This window comes from Primulina huaijiensis, chromosome 3, assembly GCF_012295235.1.
Source record: "Primulina huaijiensis isolate GDHJ02 chromosome 3, ASM1229523v2, whole genome shotgun sequence".
In the NCBI taxonomy this organism is placed as follows: domain Eukaryota; kingdom Viridiplantae; phylum Streptophyta; class Magnoliopsida; order Lamiales; family Gesneriaceae; genus Primulina; species Primulina huaijiensis.
In genome coordinates, this window is record NC_133308.1 from 1,027,055 (window position 1) to 1,041,124 (window position 14,070).

Consider the following 14,070-nt stretch of genomic DNA (forward strand, 5'->3'; position numbering starts at 1 on the left):
AAAAAAAATGGCGGCTGAAGAGTGAAGTCCAATTTCCCTTTGGAAATACCCAGTTGTAGGGTTGACTTGTTACTGTATCCTATAGTCTAGAGAGAGAAGTCGAAACATTTTAGAGAGAGAAAATGAAAGGTGGGAAAAGGAGCAGCAGTGCTGACCCCGTACAATCCCCCTACCCACCCTCACCTCCCACCCCAACCGACTTCAGCGACGGTGGCGATGCGACTGAGGTGGTGGAGGAGAAAGAGGGTCCCCGTAGTGAAGAGGGGAGCGACAAATTCGAAGCTGCTGAAGAAGCTCTCGAAGAGAGAGAAGGAGAAGACGAGGATTCGGGAGCTGAGAAAGATTACGAACCGTCGGAAACCTTTTATATTGCAGAGGTGGACACGGAGGAGGCCGAGGGTGATAGGGTGAAGCTTGCTGAGGGATACTATGAGATTGAGAGCGTCCGCAGAAAGCGCGTCCGGAAGGTAAAATTTTTGGATTTTACTTTTTAGATGATGTCGATTATTTTTCTGGAGGTTATTGTGTTTGATTTTGATTTTGGATTTTCTGTTTAACGTTGGGGCTGATTTGGAATACCGAAAAATGAAGGGTCAAGTTCAGTATCTCATTAAATGGTGAGTAATTTTCAACACGAATGTAACATGTTGTGAAAATCCCATTTTTACATGGTCAGAATGGGGGTGGTTTTTTTTCGTGTCCATGACCTGGATATGGTTTGTTGCTAATTGATTTTCAATGTGTCTTTGGGAAGGCGAGGCTGGTCGGAGGCAGCAAATACATGGGAACCTCTGGATAACTTGTTGCAATGTTCAGATATTATTGATGCATATGAAGAAAGGTTTTTTATCTTCTTCGGTTCTTGCTGTATCTTGTACCATTTTGTGCTAATGAACTCTTTGATCTGCTTGTAAACTTATAATTGTAGTGCCATTTAAGCAAATTATTATTGCTGATTTGTCTTATAGTTTATATTTATGTTGGATTCTTTGTGGTTTTGTTGTATTTCAAGTTTGAAAACCGGAAAAAGTAGGCCAACACGCAAGAGGAAGCGCCAAACTGGCATTACTCATGCTCAGATTAAGAAAAAGCAGCATTTTCCGAAGCAGAAGTTGCCGAAGCGGCAGCAATCCCCTGCAGCCGCCACTTATAATGTGCCTTCTCATGTTGTCAGGATCTCTGAGGATCCTATTTCCTTCACCAGGCTGAATGACTTTAGCAGCATACATAATAGTTGGGAGACATATGTAAGCAGTGGAAACAGCATTGAAGTGTCCAAGGGAATAAATGAGAATGGTGCGAGAATAGTTTCTGTTGAGAGAGGAGAAGAAAAGGAGCTAAATGAGTTGAATTTGAAGCTTTGTGAACTGAAGGGAGCAACGACCATCAGCATGGAAGACGCTAAGAGGATTGCTATTACTCCTGAGGAAGGTCAACCGAAAGGAGGAGATATACTGCCAAATGGATCGAGTAAAGCTGATGCTGTGGACACTTACCAATCAGGTCGTTGTACCGGGGCCAAAAAGAGGAAATCTGGTTCAGTCAAGAGGTTCAAGCAAGATCTAACATCATACTCCATGAATGGTGCACAGAATGCAGTAGCAATATGTGCTGCAATAGAACCTATGGTTGTTCAACATTCAGATTTTCTGGGGAGTTATACAAATTGCCAGAATAAGTATGCTGATTCCAAAACAACATGCTCCATTGCTCAGATTATCAAACCCATAAGCTACAAAGCTTCCATATCAAACAACATCCAAGAAGTCTTGGTAGCCTTTGAGGCAATGAGGTTTGTGATCGAACTTCTAATTTTCTTGGTTCATCATTATCTGATGATTTATATGATATGTTGATAATTGAAGCTCCAACATGAAATTAAGTTTTTTTTTTTTATTAAGAGGATGCACCAAATTGGAAGAATAAGATTGTCACGTATCAATTTATTGATCATCGGACCTTTGAAGGGGGATTCTCTTCCACATTTGTTTTTATTTGTCTGAAAGGGTCTCAAAAACTATCTGATTTTTCCATCTTAGAGTTAATTGTGCTCTAGAATGTGGTTTTATTAATTATTGCATGCATTATTTGGTCAAGGTGATTTAGCGAAATGATGGTTTGGAAAAAGTAGAAAGAATAAAATATATATTTTTATCATAATTGAGTTTAAACATTTGATTTTTCGAACGACGAGTTGACTGAGAGGCCAGGAAAAAGATTGGAAATTTTATCCAAAACTTGAGCTGGACTTTGAAACTCAAAAGCCTGACCGAACCTAGCCAAGTAGCGAAACTGCACCTTAAACGTCTGCAACCTTTTTGCATGGGATGCTGTCTGACGTGTGTTTTACAATTTATGTAGTTTTGAACGTATTGAATCATCGATCAGTGTGTACTCATAATTCGTTTGCTTCTTCATGATCCTCGATTGCCATGCTGCCTGTAGGTCTGATGGATCTAAAGTTACTGTGGATAACAAATTTTTGAAAGCCAACAATCCCCTCTTGGTAAGCCTCATAATCCTTAATTGTTTACTTTGTGTGCTTTGACCATAAAATTGTATTTCTTTACAAACCCGCCCCCTTTATGACATGAATCATCGATACTAACTTTTGAATTTTCACGGGCAGACTTTTATCTTTCAATCATATAACCATTGTTTTATCTTCTGCAGCTGATAGACTTTTATGAGAAACATTTGAGGTATAGTCCAACACGATGAAATCTGGTTAGCCGGTTAAAGCGCAGCAACAATAGAGTCATATATTATTCCTATATGTATATAGTTGTAACATTTTGTACCAAAGACTAGTGCAGACCATGCAAGCACAATATCCATAGACGGCGTGGTCGATAAAGTCGAGCTGGAATGTATAACAGCACCGATATGCTCTATTGCATCAATTTACCCCTTCATGCAGTCGAAATTATTGTCGAAGTGATACTTATTTTCATCTGTCATTTTAATTATTCACGTCTTTTAATTCGACATATTATTTTTTGGGATTTTTTTCCACTGTTTAGCGCATTTGTTGCTGTTTTTGTTTTAACGTGAATTTAAACTTCGCTAGAGATATTTTTGTCACTAGAAGAAATATTTATATTACCGCACCTGGGTGACTTTGGTTATATCATAGTCTCATTTTATTAGATACAAATATTATGATTTAACCTCTTACTAATCAAATTGAAATATTCAAAAAAATCTAGTCGCGTAAAAGTTTTTATATTCAGGTATGATTTATTTAAAAAGCTCATGGAAAATCATATCGAAATAACCTAACAAATGGTGTTTAAAGAGGCAAATTATCCTACATCTTCTTCCCTAGCATTATATTTACAGCCAAAAAATAAATATCTCGAAAAAAATAAAAACCATTCGCCCCTCTTTATTTCCTCTAGAAACGTTTTTATATATCTCCCCGAAAAAATACCCAATTTGGTTTTTTTTTTTTTAAAAAAAAACTTAAAACATTCATTAATTCAGAAATATAAATAACATAGTACATACTCAAAAGATGACTAATTAATATTGGTGTTTTCAAGCAAACAAAAAGACTAACATAAAACATGAATACTTAATTAACACATGAGCAATTTCGTTTGCTTGTCTACGAACAAAATAAATCAAAAAACTTAGGTTTACGGATAATATTTCTCGACCTTGGTTGCCTTCATGACAGCTTGGAAGACCAGCAGAACGAAATTCCATGCACAACAACTCAAATTTTAAAGCGGTGAAATTTCATACACAACAACTCAGATTTTATCTCCAGATAAGAGACACTCATTTATTCAACACGAAATAGCATAACAAAAAACAGGTAACAGTTAAAGATTCAAGTTCATAATAGATTAATCTTCCTCCATGAATCCAGCATGTAAAAATACCACAACACAATAATTTCAGCAAGTTCACTCGTTGTTTAACCAATCCTGCAAAAAGATATATATGTAATATTACTTAATTAGTTCTTTAAGAAATCAAGAAAAGATTTGCATATAATAGAATGGAAAGCATTGAATCATTACTCGGAGCAATCAACATCTGGCGAAACAGCAAATGGCAACGAAATCCCGCAATTCTCTGGAAGGGATTTAGCAAGCTCGGGCTTCAGATTAATGTTCCTGGAAGCATTCTTAAGACAGGTACAAGCAGTCTGCTTATCTGTTGTGGTTGTGGCAGTTGAAGCAAGATTCGATACGCCTGCACAGCAAGGGGCCGGTGGCGGTCCGATGCCACTAATCAAGTAGTTGACACAGGGCTGCATGTCCATTATCACGTCACTGCACGAAATCGCAGCTTCGGAAGATGGAAGTACAACATAGAGTATGATCAAGAAAGCTGCGGCTAGGGAAGGAACTATCGGTATTGAAGATTGTTCCATGACTAAAATGAGGAGTTTTAAAAAATCAGGTGCCAAAACTACTGGATTTATAGGCCAAGATCCGGGGAATTCGTGAAAAAAAAAAGCCTGGGTTTGTGATTGAGTGCAAGAAAGTGTGTAAATGATCCGAAAGTCGGAGTATATAGTGCACTTGAGGACAAGAAAAATGGTTAAATATTTTCTAGTTAATACATAACTTGCAGAATTAAACATAAACCTACTCCATGCATGTTCCGCAAAATATTCATTGTTTGATAAAAGAAAAAGCAGATATGGGAAGCAATTAGTTGTTTCACGCACATATTTTGACAAAGAAACTACAGCATCGAGCTACAAACAAATCTATAAAATCGTACGGAGAGATTTCTCTATTCTATCACAAAAATTTCCCAGCTGTTTGACAAATAACACTGTCGTTTGATTTGTTGACTTGAGTTTCACTCGACAAACACGTTTCTTGCCGCTTTTAACAAAGTAGAACAAGGTGTTTGTTAATATTATACTGTTGGGACAATGACCAAAACACTAAGCTAACACCGTGGAAGTAACTTAGAGAAGTCCACCGATATTGGGTTTCTTCGTGTGCAAAACTTTATGGCTGACATTGTGATAGAACATCCACTCACTGTTGATGGCAAAGATTGGCTAGAGCTCGACCGTGACGGTTCTCAAGTGGTTTCATTTCTAGATCAAACCCCAAGTCAACTATTTTGTTTATCTACTCATTAAATCTCTAGAACTCATGTTGTGGAATTTATTTTTTGAATTTTTAAAAATATTAATTAGATTACTATGTTATCTTAATTTTTTTAATGACTTATTTATTCTGCAATAAATCTTGGAAAGATGGAACGGCATTTTATTAATCTTTAAATGTTCCAACCTCAAATTCGAATAGGCTCCAAAAAATCGATATTTACGAGGTTAAGCTTGAATAACTTGGTGTACGTCTAATCAAAATTCAGGGATCGATGTTTTTTAGTTGCACACGAGCTAATGTTTGCAAACGACAACCTGAAAAGATTAGCATCAGAAAAATTGAATTTCAACGTTCTTGATACAAATATCTCAATGACATCAAATCCTCAAAATATTCAAACCAGACAAATACCGACAACGATGTCCAAATAAATAAAAGAAAACTAAGTTCTTGAAGAGTATTTACATCGGATGAACAGTGTTACTCATGCCTGGATTCTTGATACACCATAGTGGTTGAATCGGTTCTGCACCAATTCCCCGAGTGGTGTCCACTCATTCAACCTATCCGTAGCCTCTACAGATCTTTTGTTTCCTGTTTCATCTCGATTCCCTGACCATAAAGTTTCAGCCATCGCTGAAGCTCGAGGCCAAATCCGTGGATCCATAACAGTCGGATCTGCTTGCTCTGACCATAATGCCACTTCCCGTCCTATTACCAGCTCTGACTCTGCCTCAGTCAGTCCGTAAGTTTTGTCGTAGTTGTATATGGTTTGCCATGTTTTAAACGGTCCGCACCATGATCCTCCGATCCATTACCTTGATCAGTACCAGGCGGCAGATCATACTGACTGTTGTTCCCCAAAAAGTCTCCATGCCCACAATCCAAGTAATTAAAATCTGAAGATGAAACAATAGCAAGATAACCAGATTGGACAATCCTTTTTGTGTTGTTTGGCCCATTATTCCACGATTGTAGAATAATGTTTTCGGGTGGAAGCAAAGAAGGGTTCACTTTGACATTAGCGTCCAATAAAACATCCTCCCAATAGACCACTGTTCGATTCAGAGCAGTGATGTAGGGTAAAGTGGAATTAACAAACATTTCAAGAATCTGACTCAAGGTTCCATTTTTAGCGAGGAAAGACTGTATTAAAGGATCAATTTTCCAGCAGTTGGGAGTGATTTCATCGCCATAGTAATTCCTGGAAGTGTCGACCATCACTCCCCTGTGCACAAACAGCGGCGCGTCGGAAATGTATAGCCCGCAAGCAACTCTCGAAGGATTCGAGAACACGAGCTGGGAGAACGACTCCAGCTGACGCATTTCCCCCCATGCTGTTCCCGCCGTCAACACGGTGTCATCTCCAGTTGACGATATGGTGAGTGCGTACGACTCGTTGACGCCGTGGGTCAAGATGGCGAAAGGGTCAGAAATCGTGATGACCAGGGTCTTTAGCGGCGCCGATGAAGTGAGGTTACCTAAGCTGATTTAAGCAACGGGCGGCATTCATTTTATAGACTTAATACGGTCCCTTTCCAGTAAAGTCATATCACGTGCCGTCTTTGTGTATGCATAATAGTACTTTGATTTAGTAAGTGAGATTGATGTTGTCATCTCACCCTCTTATCTAAATTGGTACCTTGCTCCGGTTATTGGGTTTCACCACCTTTCTCTTAATGATCGAGCATAACATTTACTTTACTGTTTCATTGTAAAGTTCTGGTCTCACTACCCTTTGCAACGATGAATCATTGTTAGTAGTGGGGTGACGAGAGGTCGGTGGTGCTCCGTCAAGACCAGGCGGAGGTAGCGTTGGACGGCGGGGGAGAGGTAGCGGTGAGCGGGTGCGGAGATATTAAAATCGGGAGAGAGTAAGATAGCCTGCGGTTGGGTCCACTGGAATATAGTGGGCCTCGGCCAGATGTTGAGTGGATAACTTCCAACGGCTGAGATTCGAGGAAGGTTCAATATTAAAGTACAGATCCATATGGAGAAGATTGTGTGCGTCATCATTATTTGGTTCAATTGATTTTGCATTTCAAATCACAATTGCTCATAAATAGTTTGTCTGAATAGTTTTTTTTTTTTTAAGGTATTTCGGATTTTATTATTTTTTTAATGCCACAAAATTTAATTAATTTTTAATTCCCTCACGTTTGAATAGAAAGAAAATATGAAATATATAATTGAGACAAGTGAAAAGGAAAAGAAAAAGAAATGTTATTTTATATATTTATTTAAATTAGGTTAAGTTGTACAATCACTAATAAATTTATTTTTATGACAATATTTTATATAAAAAGTGTATTACTATATCAAATTCATATAATATAGTACACTTTAAAATTTTAAAATCCTCACTCACCTCTAAAAAATTTAATAAATATAATATTATTATATTATTAAAACAAAAATACTAAAAATAGCCATATTTGACCACATATATGTATCATACGAAGAGAAAAACATGCACTTTTGTTATCAAACTTACATAATTTATATTTTTATTGTTGTTATAGGGATCATTCATTTTATTAGTCTACTAATTTTTTCTTCTTCTTTTTTTCAAATTGTGGTATCAGGCACTTCGATAATATTTGTCGACACGTCATCATTTTTTCGGTGCACACTCAAATAAAAATAACTAAAATCGGAAAAATACAAAGTAATAAAATATAAGACCGTAAAATGATCGACAACATGCAAAAAATGAAAAACATGCAAGGTATGTGACATGGAAGGTGTAATTTCCTACATTATCACACGTAAAGAATTAGTCTCAACCAATCATTAACATAAACCAAGACCCTCCTATATATTCCGACAGATCATATATGTGTATCTATATATTATATGTATTATTAAATTGCGTATACATCGAGTTATATAGCTCACCTTCCCAGAACTGCTAATCTGTTACTATCAATCTCCGTCAACTCGTTGTTTTAATCCATCTTCTTCCTCTAAATTCTAAAATAAACGACCAGAATAACATTTTTTTTGCTGCCTTGATTTGCAAAATAAAAATGTGCTTTTTTCATTTATATTCTGATCATACAAGTAATATTTTTCCAGAGCCTGAAACGGCACGCACGGATCCGGATCATGTTTCTGTCAAGATTTCAAAATCAAATGAATTCCCCAGATATTATATGTAAGTTGTAACCCTCCATTATGATTGAACCTACGTACGTACCACTTTTGTTTTAGCTTCTCGATCTTTTGTCTTTTCATATCTATATATTATATGCATAGTTCGTATTTGGCGAGTAGAGACAATCGGACAATTATCCACCATCAAAAGCTTAGTTTTGGCCGGTCCGTATTTTGTTCGATCCGTCTCGTGTTCTGTCCTGAACCTGCTTCCGACTGATCACCAGGCAAGAGTTTTAGTTTTCTAATGCTGCGAGAGGAGGAGGAGAAATTTAAGAAGCTTTGAATTAATGCAAAACCAAAGAATAATGAAAAGGTCAGCTGCCAACCTTCTTGTATATTATATTGTCATTTATTTATTTTGTGGACCATTGAAAAAAAAGAAGCAAATATATGGTTGCTATTTCTTCAACTCAAATAAATCTCTTTGCAATTTTGATTTTCATGAATGTCATCAAATTTCAATCTTACACTACAAAAGAAACGGAGATTTGTAACCGAATTAGAGACCGACTTTTATTTCGGTCTCGAATTTTGTAATATCGGTCGCTAAATTTATTTTCTTCACTTTTTTATTTAATATTATTTTTTTTTATCTCGATTTTTTATTCTACTCACAAATTGGAGACCGGATTTTTATTTAGGTCTCTAAGTTTGGAGCGGGGTAAAATGGAAAAAAAAAATCAGAGATAGCTACAAATAATAGAAATAGAGAGGTTGCTGGCACAGGCACTGGAGTTACTAAGCACACGACCGGATCACGCTCTATAATTGAGCATACTTTGAAATTGGTGAGTTTCAAATAATATATTTCATTCATTAATATTACAAACTTAATATTACAAACTTAGCATATTTGAACTTGTTTGTGCAGGAAGCGGATTTAAAGCGAAAAATTGATTGTTGGGAGGTGTTTCGAATTACACATCGTTACAAGGATGGAATATTTGTCGATGCACGATCTCAAGCTATAGATGTAAGTATTAAAAAGTTATTAGTAAATAATATAGTTCTACCATTTTCAATGCTTGAGTGCTAAAAACTCATCTTTTTTCTGTTGTATTTAATTTTACTTGCTGAAATTTTTTTCTTTGACATAGGATAATATGACCACAAGAATTTCCGAGATATCTCAAGCTACTACAGAGAGGGAGGAGCCACATACTCCATCACAGGATGCCATAAACGACATATATTATGAGGTTGTTGGAGGGATGAAGAAAAGATGCATTTATGGACTTGGCTTCTAGAGCAAAAGTTGTCTTTCCTCATGCGACGTCTGCTTCTACAGGAAGGGTTCGTCCAAGTAGCTCATGTGTTGAGATACAAGAGTTGAGGGCAGAGAATGCAGATTTGAAGACTCGAGTTACTGAATTGGAGGAAAATATGCGTGAATTCATGGCTCGTATGGTGTTTTCGCAAACGCTAGAACCTCCTTCTGCTTTTCCAGACTTTTCTTCACCTATTATAGATTCTGATGAGACTCAAGCTCCTTAGACACCGTCCTAGTAGTTAAAGTTTCAATTTCGATTGGATTGACATGCAAATGTTTGGAAGTGGTTGAACATTTTGTAGAATGAATTGACATTAATTTGTTTTGGATATTTGACACTTGAATAGTTGGTATAAATATTTGTGTTGATTTTGGTGTTGATAAGTTGTGGCTTGGATTAATTGTATTGATGTTAATACTGTGTTGTGTTTTTTGGATGGTTATATTGATTGATTATGCATATTGTGTTGTGTTTGGATTGGTGTAAATAACAGAAGCTGGAGCGGGAAAAACAATATCTAATTTAGAGATCGATTTCTTAAATTCAGTCTCTAACTTAGAGACTGATTGTGTTGCATCGGTCACTCATATAGCGACTGAATAATGAATCAGTCTCTATATTAGAGACTGACTTTAATTAGTCGGTATCTAAAGTAGAAACCTGTGTTTTTTTGTAGTGTTAGTTTCGTATTTTTTAATTTTTTGACAATTTTAATAATTTTTCATCATGATTCTTGATGTGACATTACATACATCAACGTCATCTCGAAAAATTATTTAAATCACAGAAAAAAAAAACCAAAAATAGCTGACTAAAACTAAAATTTGATATGCAAATGACCAAAATTGTAAAGAAGCAAACAATAATGGACAAAACCCATGAATTCGAGCATGATATGTTGATAACATTGATAATGGGGTTCTCTTCTATGTTATTTACTCCTGATTGCCCAATAGTGTCGACGAAAAATACTTGGTTACCTTGTTAATACAACAAAATTTAAATTCTTTTTAATAACTATTAATGTTAACCAAAATAATATTTACATCACTAAAATAATATAATTCTTTTTTCGTTTAACATAATTTAATTTGCTATATATAAATCTGTAATAATAAACAAAACGCAAAAAGTATGCAAAAATGAACAATATACCTAAAACCTCCACCTATTCATTAATATTATAGTAATTATCTTCTGAGACGGTCTCACCAATTTTTATCGACAAGACCATATTTATAATAATAAGTAATTATTATTATGTGAAAACCTAAAGAATTTTTGTAAAAATATATATCATGTTTCCCATGCTCCCAAATTGAATAATTGAAAAAAAATGACCAAATTTATTAAACTAATAATTTGAAACTAATCTAAATTTCAAATTGGCTCAATGTATTATTACAATAATATGGCTATTTCAATATTTTTCTCCCCGAAACTTACTCCATTTGCAATTGCTTCCCTCTCTTCGTTATGGAATTTATAAAGAAACATTCAAAGAATTTTAAAAAAATTTCATAATCATGAATTGTATATTTGCCATAAAAAGGCGCAAGATATTAAAAAACTTCATACAATCAAAAATCAATATTTTATTCATATAATTACGTAAAAGTGGATCATTGTTAAATAATGCATGCAAGAAGAAAGTTTCTTTAATGCGGGCAAAAGAGAGAGTCAAAAGCTGCCAAAAATGCATAACAATATCGCGGGAAATCAGACAACTTCCTGAACGAGACCAGGTTTTCCCTTTTCATATATAGCTTAGTTTTACAGATCTAAATCTAATCTTAATATATAAAAATTAATCGCATTTGCGATTAAACAACTGACATTACTCTCCCAGTCCAATGATCATCTCGATCCGAGTGAGAATTTTCTTGTTTCCATGCTTTTCTATTACCAACACAGAAGTATGTTTGTTTTCATGGGGCCTGCGTGCAAAAATCCATGCATGTTACACTGATTTTTTAATCGTTGAAATACACTAGAAAAGTCTTTATTTCGACCACCCTTTCGCCTTTTGTTATTGCAGGCCGGCACATAACCAAGAATTCTGTCTTGGGAACTTCTTTTATTTGAAAACAAAAGAGAACTACTTTTTTGAATTTCTTTAGCCTGAAAAGATAGTCAAGAGGGTTGTATCCTTAATATGTGACATGTGATTTCTTCTTTGACAGAAGACTAATGGAGACACAAGGGATCGGGGCGGAAGTGAGGCGGCTCGATGTTGTCTACTTTCTTAGCCGAAAGGGGCGTATCGAACACCCTCATCTCATTCGAATCCATCATCTTTCAAGAAATGGGGTTCGGTTGCGAGGTCCGTGTGCTAACGATGCAAACAATTTTAATTTTATTAATTTGAGTGAATCTGTTTGAAATTCGAAATGAATTACGCTCGTATCTGATATATGGGGTTTTTTATATGAATTAGACGTTAAGAGATGGCTGGGAGATTTGCGTGGAAAAGACATGCCAGAATCTTTTTCTTGGTCATACAAGAGGTATGTACTGTGTGTACTTTCATAATATAAATGTATACTTGGTACTTTTGTCTCAAGTTTTTGTCATTTGAATGGGCCAATCTTTTCTCTTCAGCTATTATTTTCTTGATCAAATTCTTAGGGGAAATTATTCTTTTTTTAAATTTTTGACATAATTTGACAGGAGATATAAGACCGGCTATGTGTGGCAAGATTTATTTGATGATGATCTTATTACTCCAATCTCAGACAATGAATATGTTGTCAAAGGATCAGAGATTTCTTCAGCTATTATCAACAGAGGTGAACTAATTTTAGATCAGTCTACTAAAATTTGATTCCGACATGAAATTAAACAAGTAGTTTCTAAAAAATTTCGAACTCAAAATAGGCAAAAAACGACAGAAAGCTATTATATATGTTTATTCCGCTATCTGATGAGTCGTTTCTTTCGTGAAACTCTGGCAGACTTTGCATGCACTCAGAAAAAATCTGCAATTCAAAAAGATAAACAACCAGCAAAAGATCAAAAAACAGACGAAAACCAAAGCCATTCATCAGAAACTTCGTCACATGTCCCAAGAAGATCTTCATCCGAAATCGAAGAAGAATCCCTCTTCTTTGGCTCCGAGACATCCACATTGACGGATGACTCTACAAAACTTGAAATGGAGAAGAACTCAGACACAGCAGTACACAAGCAACAAGTGAAAAAACCCGAAACACTGGAGACTTCATTGACTTCCGACGACTACAAGCTCAAGATCAACAAGAAAGACAAGAGCAGAAGCAATAGAGTTAAGATCAGTGAAAAGATTAGTGCCACACCAGCTGATTCATCCAACAATTCCTCCAAGGCTCGTTTTACGAAAAGCAAGAGCTACTCTACTGGTGCATCAAACATCTTTCGGAACTTGATGAGTTGCGGTGCTTCGAGTACTAATGATTCAGCAGTGGTGATGATCAATAAGCAAAAAAATTACCCTTTATTGAATATGTGTTCTAGTGATCAAAGAAATGTTGATTCATCACAAATATGCAAAAGGGATAAGCTTGGAGACTCTCATAGGATCTATGGGACTCCTAAATTGACTCAATCCCAATGGAGCGGCAGGTATCTCAAGTCGAACCATTCATCCGGAAAAAAATCATCAATATCTTTTTAACATGTCAGACTTTATTGACGATGAATTATAGTTCTTCCCTTACCAGTACCCAACTGTAACAAACTTCCTCGCTCATCTCAAAATATCGGGGTGATTATTTAGTTATAATTGTTGGATAATACAGGAAGAGTTGCGATGGGGTGATGGATTCAACAAAGAACAAGATTGAATTCAAAGATCAAAGGGTGCCTTGTGCTGCTAATTTCAAACCTATTAATTGGCCAAATTGCTCGTAAGTGCTTTCTCCATTAATTGAGTTTTTCTATATAAATTGCTAACTGAGAACTTTATTTTCAAGACACCTAATTGTATTCTTAACTTTGATTTGATGGTGATTGTAGGATTTCATAAACTAGTTATTGCTTACGTATTAAAAAAAAATTGGCAGGCAATGTGGGAAGCCTTTCAAGCCAGAAAAGCTTCATGTGCACATGAAATCTTGCAGGGCTATCAAATCAAACTCCAAGGAAGCTGCAAACTCTCCTGCTTCGAAGATCAAGATTTAGTGTATCGAAGATTTTTACCTCATTTATTGTGACAATCTTTGTGACCAAGAATTAGCTTAGTAGAAATAAATCTTTCTTGGTGGCAAAAAAGGTTCGTTTAAACTTTATTCTTTAATAAGTTTTACCCGAAGTTAAATCATTTTCATTCATGAAAAAAATACTCAGGTCGGTACCTCTTGGGGAAAAAAAATGAACTTTGCACTGATCGACGGCTACAAACACATGATGAACCCATGGACTTCTTGATCTCACTTCAATGTAACTTCCTGGTTTCACTTCAATGTTTTCAATCTAAGACTCAGGGACACACAATTCAACAGTTTGTATTAAAAAATAAAAAGTTGGACGAGAGACGTGTTATGATTGGATCTCAATTTTGAGACCACCTTCCAAGC

At 35.7% G+C, this 14,070-nt stretch overlaps 3 protein-coding genes, 1 long non-coding RNA gene and 1 pseudogene across 8 annotated transcripts; 3 read left to right on the forward strand and 2 right to left on the reverse strand.

Moving 5' to 3' along the window:
- The first annotated feature begins 45 nt into the window (after nt 1-45).
- LOC140972828 (chromo domain protein LHP1-like) lies at nt 46-2,947 on the forward strand. Its single transcript, XM_073435276.1, has 6 exons — nt 46-467; nt 592-617; nt 755-841; nt 1,013-1,792; nt 2,446-2,506; nt 2,674-2,947. The coding sequence occupies exons 1-6, from the start codon at nt 123-125 to the stop codon at nt 2,719-2,721; spliced, it is 1,347 nt and encodes a 448-aa protein (XP_073291377.1). The 5' UTR covers nt 46-122; the 3' UTR covers nt 2,722-2,947.
- Nucleotides 2,948-4,027: 1,080 nt separating this feature from the next.
- On the reverse strand, nt 4,028-4,387 carry LOC140974623 (non-specific lipid-transfer protein 8-like). The gene has a single exon (XM_073438176.1). It carries the CDS (start codon nt 4,385-4,387, stop codon nt 4,028-4,030), a length of 360 nt encoding a protein of 119 aa, XP_073294277.1.
- An 817-nt stretch (nt 4,388-5,204) lies between these two features.
- LOC140974624 (beta-hexosaminidase 2-like) lies at nt 5,205-7,100 on the reverse strand (annotated as a pseudogene).
- Nucleotides 7,101-8,885: 1,785 nt separating this feature from the next.
- Nucleotides 8,886-9,848, forward strand: LOC140972022 (uncharacterized). Its single transcript, XR_012174419.1, has 3 exons — nt 8,886-9,034; nt 9,118-9,219; nt 9,344-9,848. It is a non-coding gene; the product is annotated as an uncharacterized lncRNA (long non-coding RNA).
- Nucleotides 9,849-11,252: 1,404 nt separating this feature from the next.
- LOC140972023 (protein SOSEKI 1-like) lies at nt 11,253-14,017 on the forward strand. Of its 5 annotated transcripts, XR_012174420.1 has the most exons (8): nt 11,253-11,388; nt 11,701-11,840; nt 11,955-12,024; nt 12,188-12,306; nt 12,472-13,117; nt 13,294-13,401; nt 13,558-13,766; nt 13,841-14,017. XR_012174420.1 is itself a non-coding variant. In XM_073434495.1 (7 exons), exons 2-7 carry the CDS (start codon nt 11,708-11,710, stop codon nt 13,673-13,675), a joined length of 1,194 nt encoding a protein of 397 aa, XP_073290596.1. In that variant the 5' UTR covers nt 11,253-11,388; nt 11,701-11,707; the 3' UTR covers nt 13,676-13,817. The 5 variants fall into 5 exon arrangements, 4 of the variants coding, with proteins under 4 accessions (XP_073290596.1, XP_073290599.1, XP_073290598.1 ...); XM_073434495.1 differs by lacking the exon at nt 13,841-14,017 and having other exon boundaries at nt 13,558-13,817; XM_073434498.1 differs by lacking the exon at nt 13,841-14,017 and having other exon boundaries at nt 13,511-13,665.
- The last annotated feature ends 53 nt before the right edge of the window (nt 14,018-14,070 follow it).

What these genes read in the sequence shown, in the direction of transcription:
- LOC140972828 (XM_073435276.1), top strand. Translation starts at nt 123, where the DNA reads ATGAAAGGTGGGAAAAGGAGCAGCAGTGCTGACCCCGTACAATCCCCC. An exon ending in GCAGAAAGCGCGTCCGGAAG is followed by an intron (nt 468 to 591) that starts GTAAAATTTTTG and finishes CGAAAAATGAAG; the next exon opens with GGTCAAGTTCAGTATCTCAT. An exon ending in GTTCAGTATCTCATTAAATG is followed by an intron (nt 618 to 754) that starts GTGAGTAATTTT and finishes GTCTTTGGGAAG; the next exon opens with GCGAGGCTGGTCGGAGGCAG.
- LOC140974623 (XM_073438176.1), bottom strand. Translation starts at nt 4,387, where the DNA reads ATGGAACAATCTTCAATACCGATAGTTCCTTCCCTAGCCGCAGCTTTC.
- LOC140972023 (XM_073434495.1), top strand. Translation starts at nt 11,708, where the DNA reads ATGGAGACACAAGGGATCGGGGCGGAAGTGAGGCGGCTCGATGTTGTC. An exon ending in TTCAGCTATTATCAACAGAG is followed by an intron (nt 12,307 to 12,471) that starts GTGAACTAATTT and finishes AAACTCTGGCAG; the next exon opens with ACTTTGCATGCACTCAGAAA. An exon ending in CAATCCCAATGGAGCGGCAG is followed by an intron (nt 13,118 to 13,293) that starts GTATCTCAAGTC and finishes TGGATAATACAG; the next exon opens with GAAGAGTTGCGATGGGGTGA.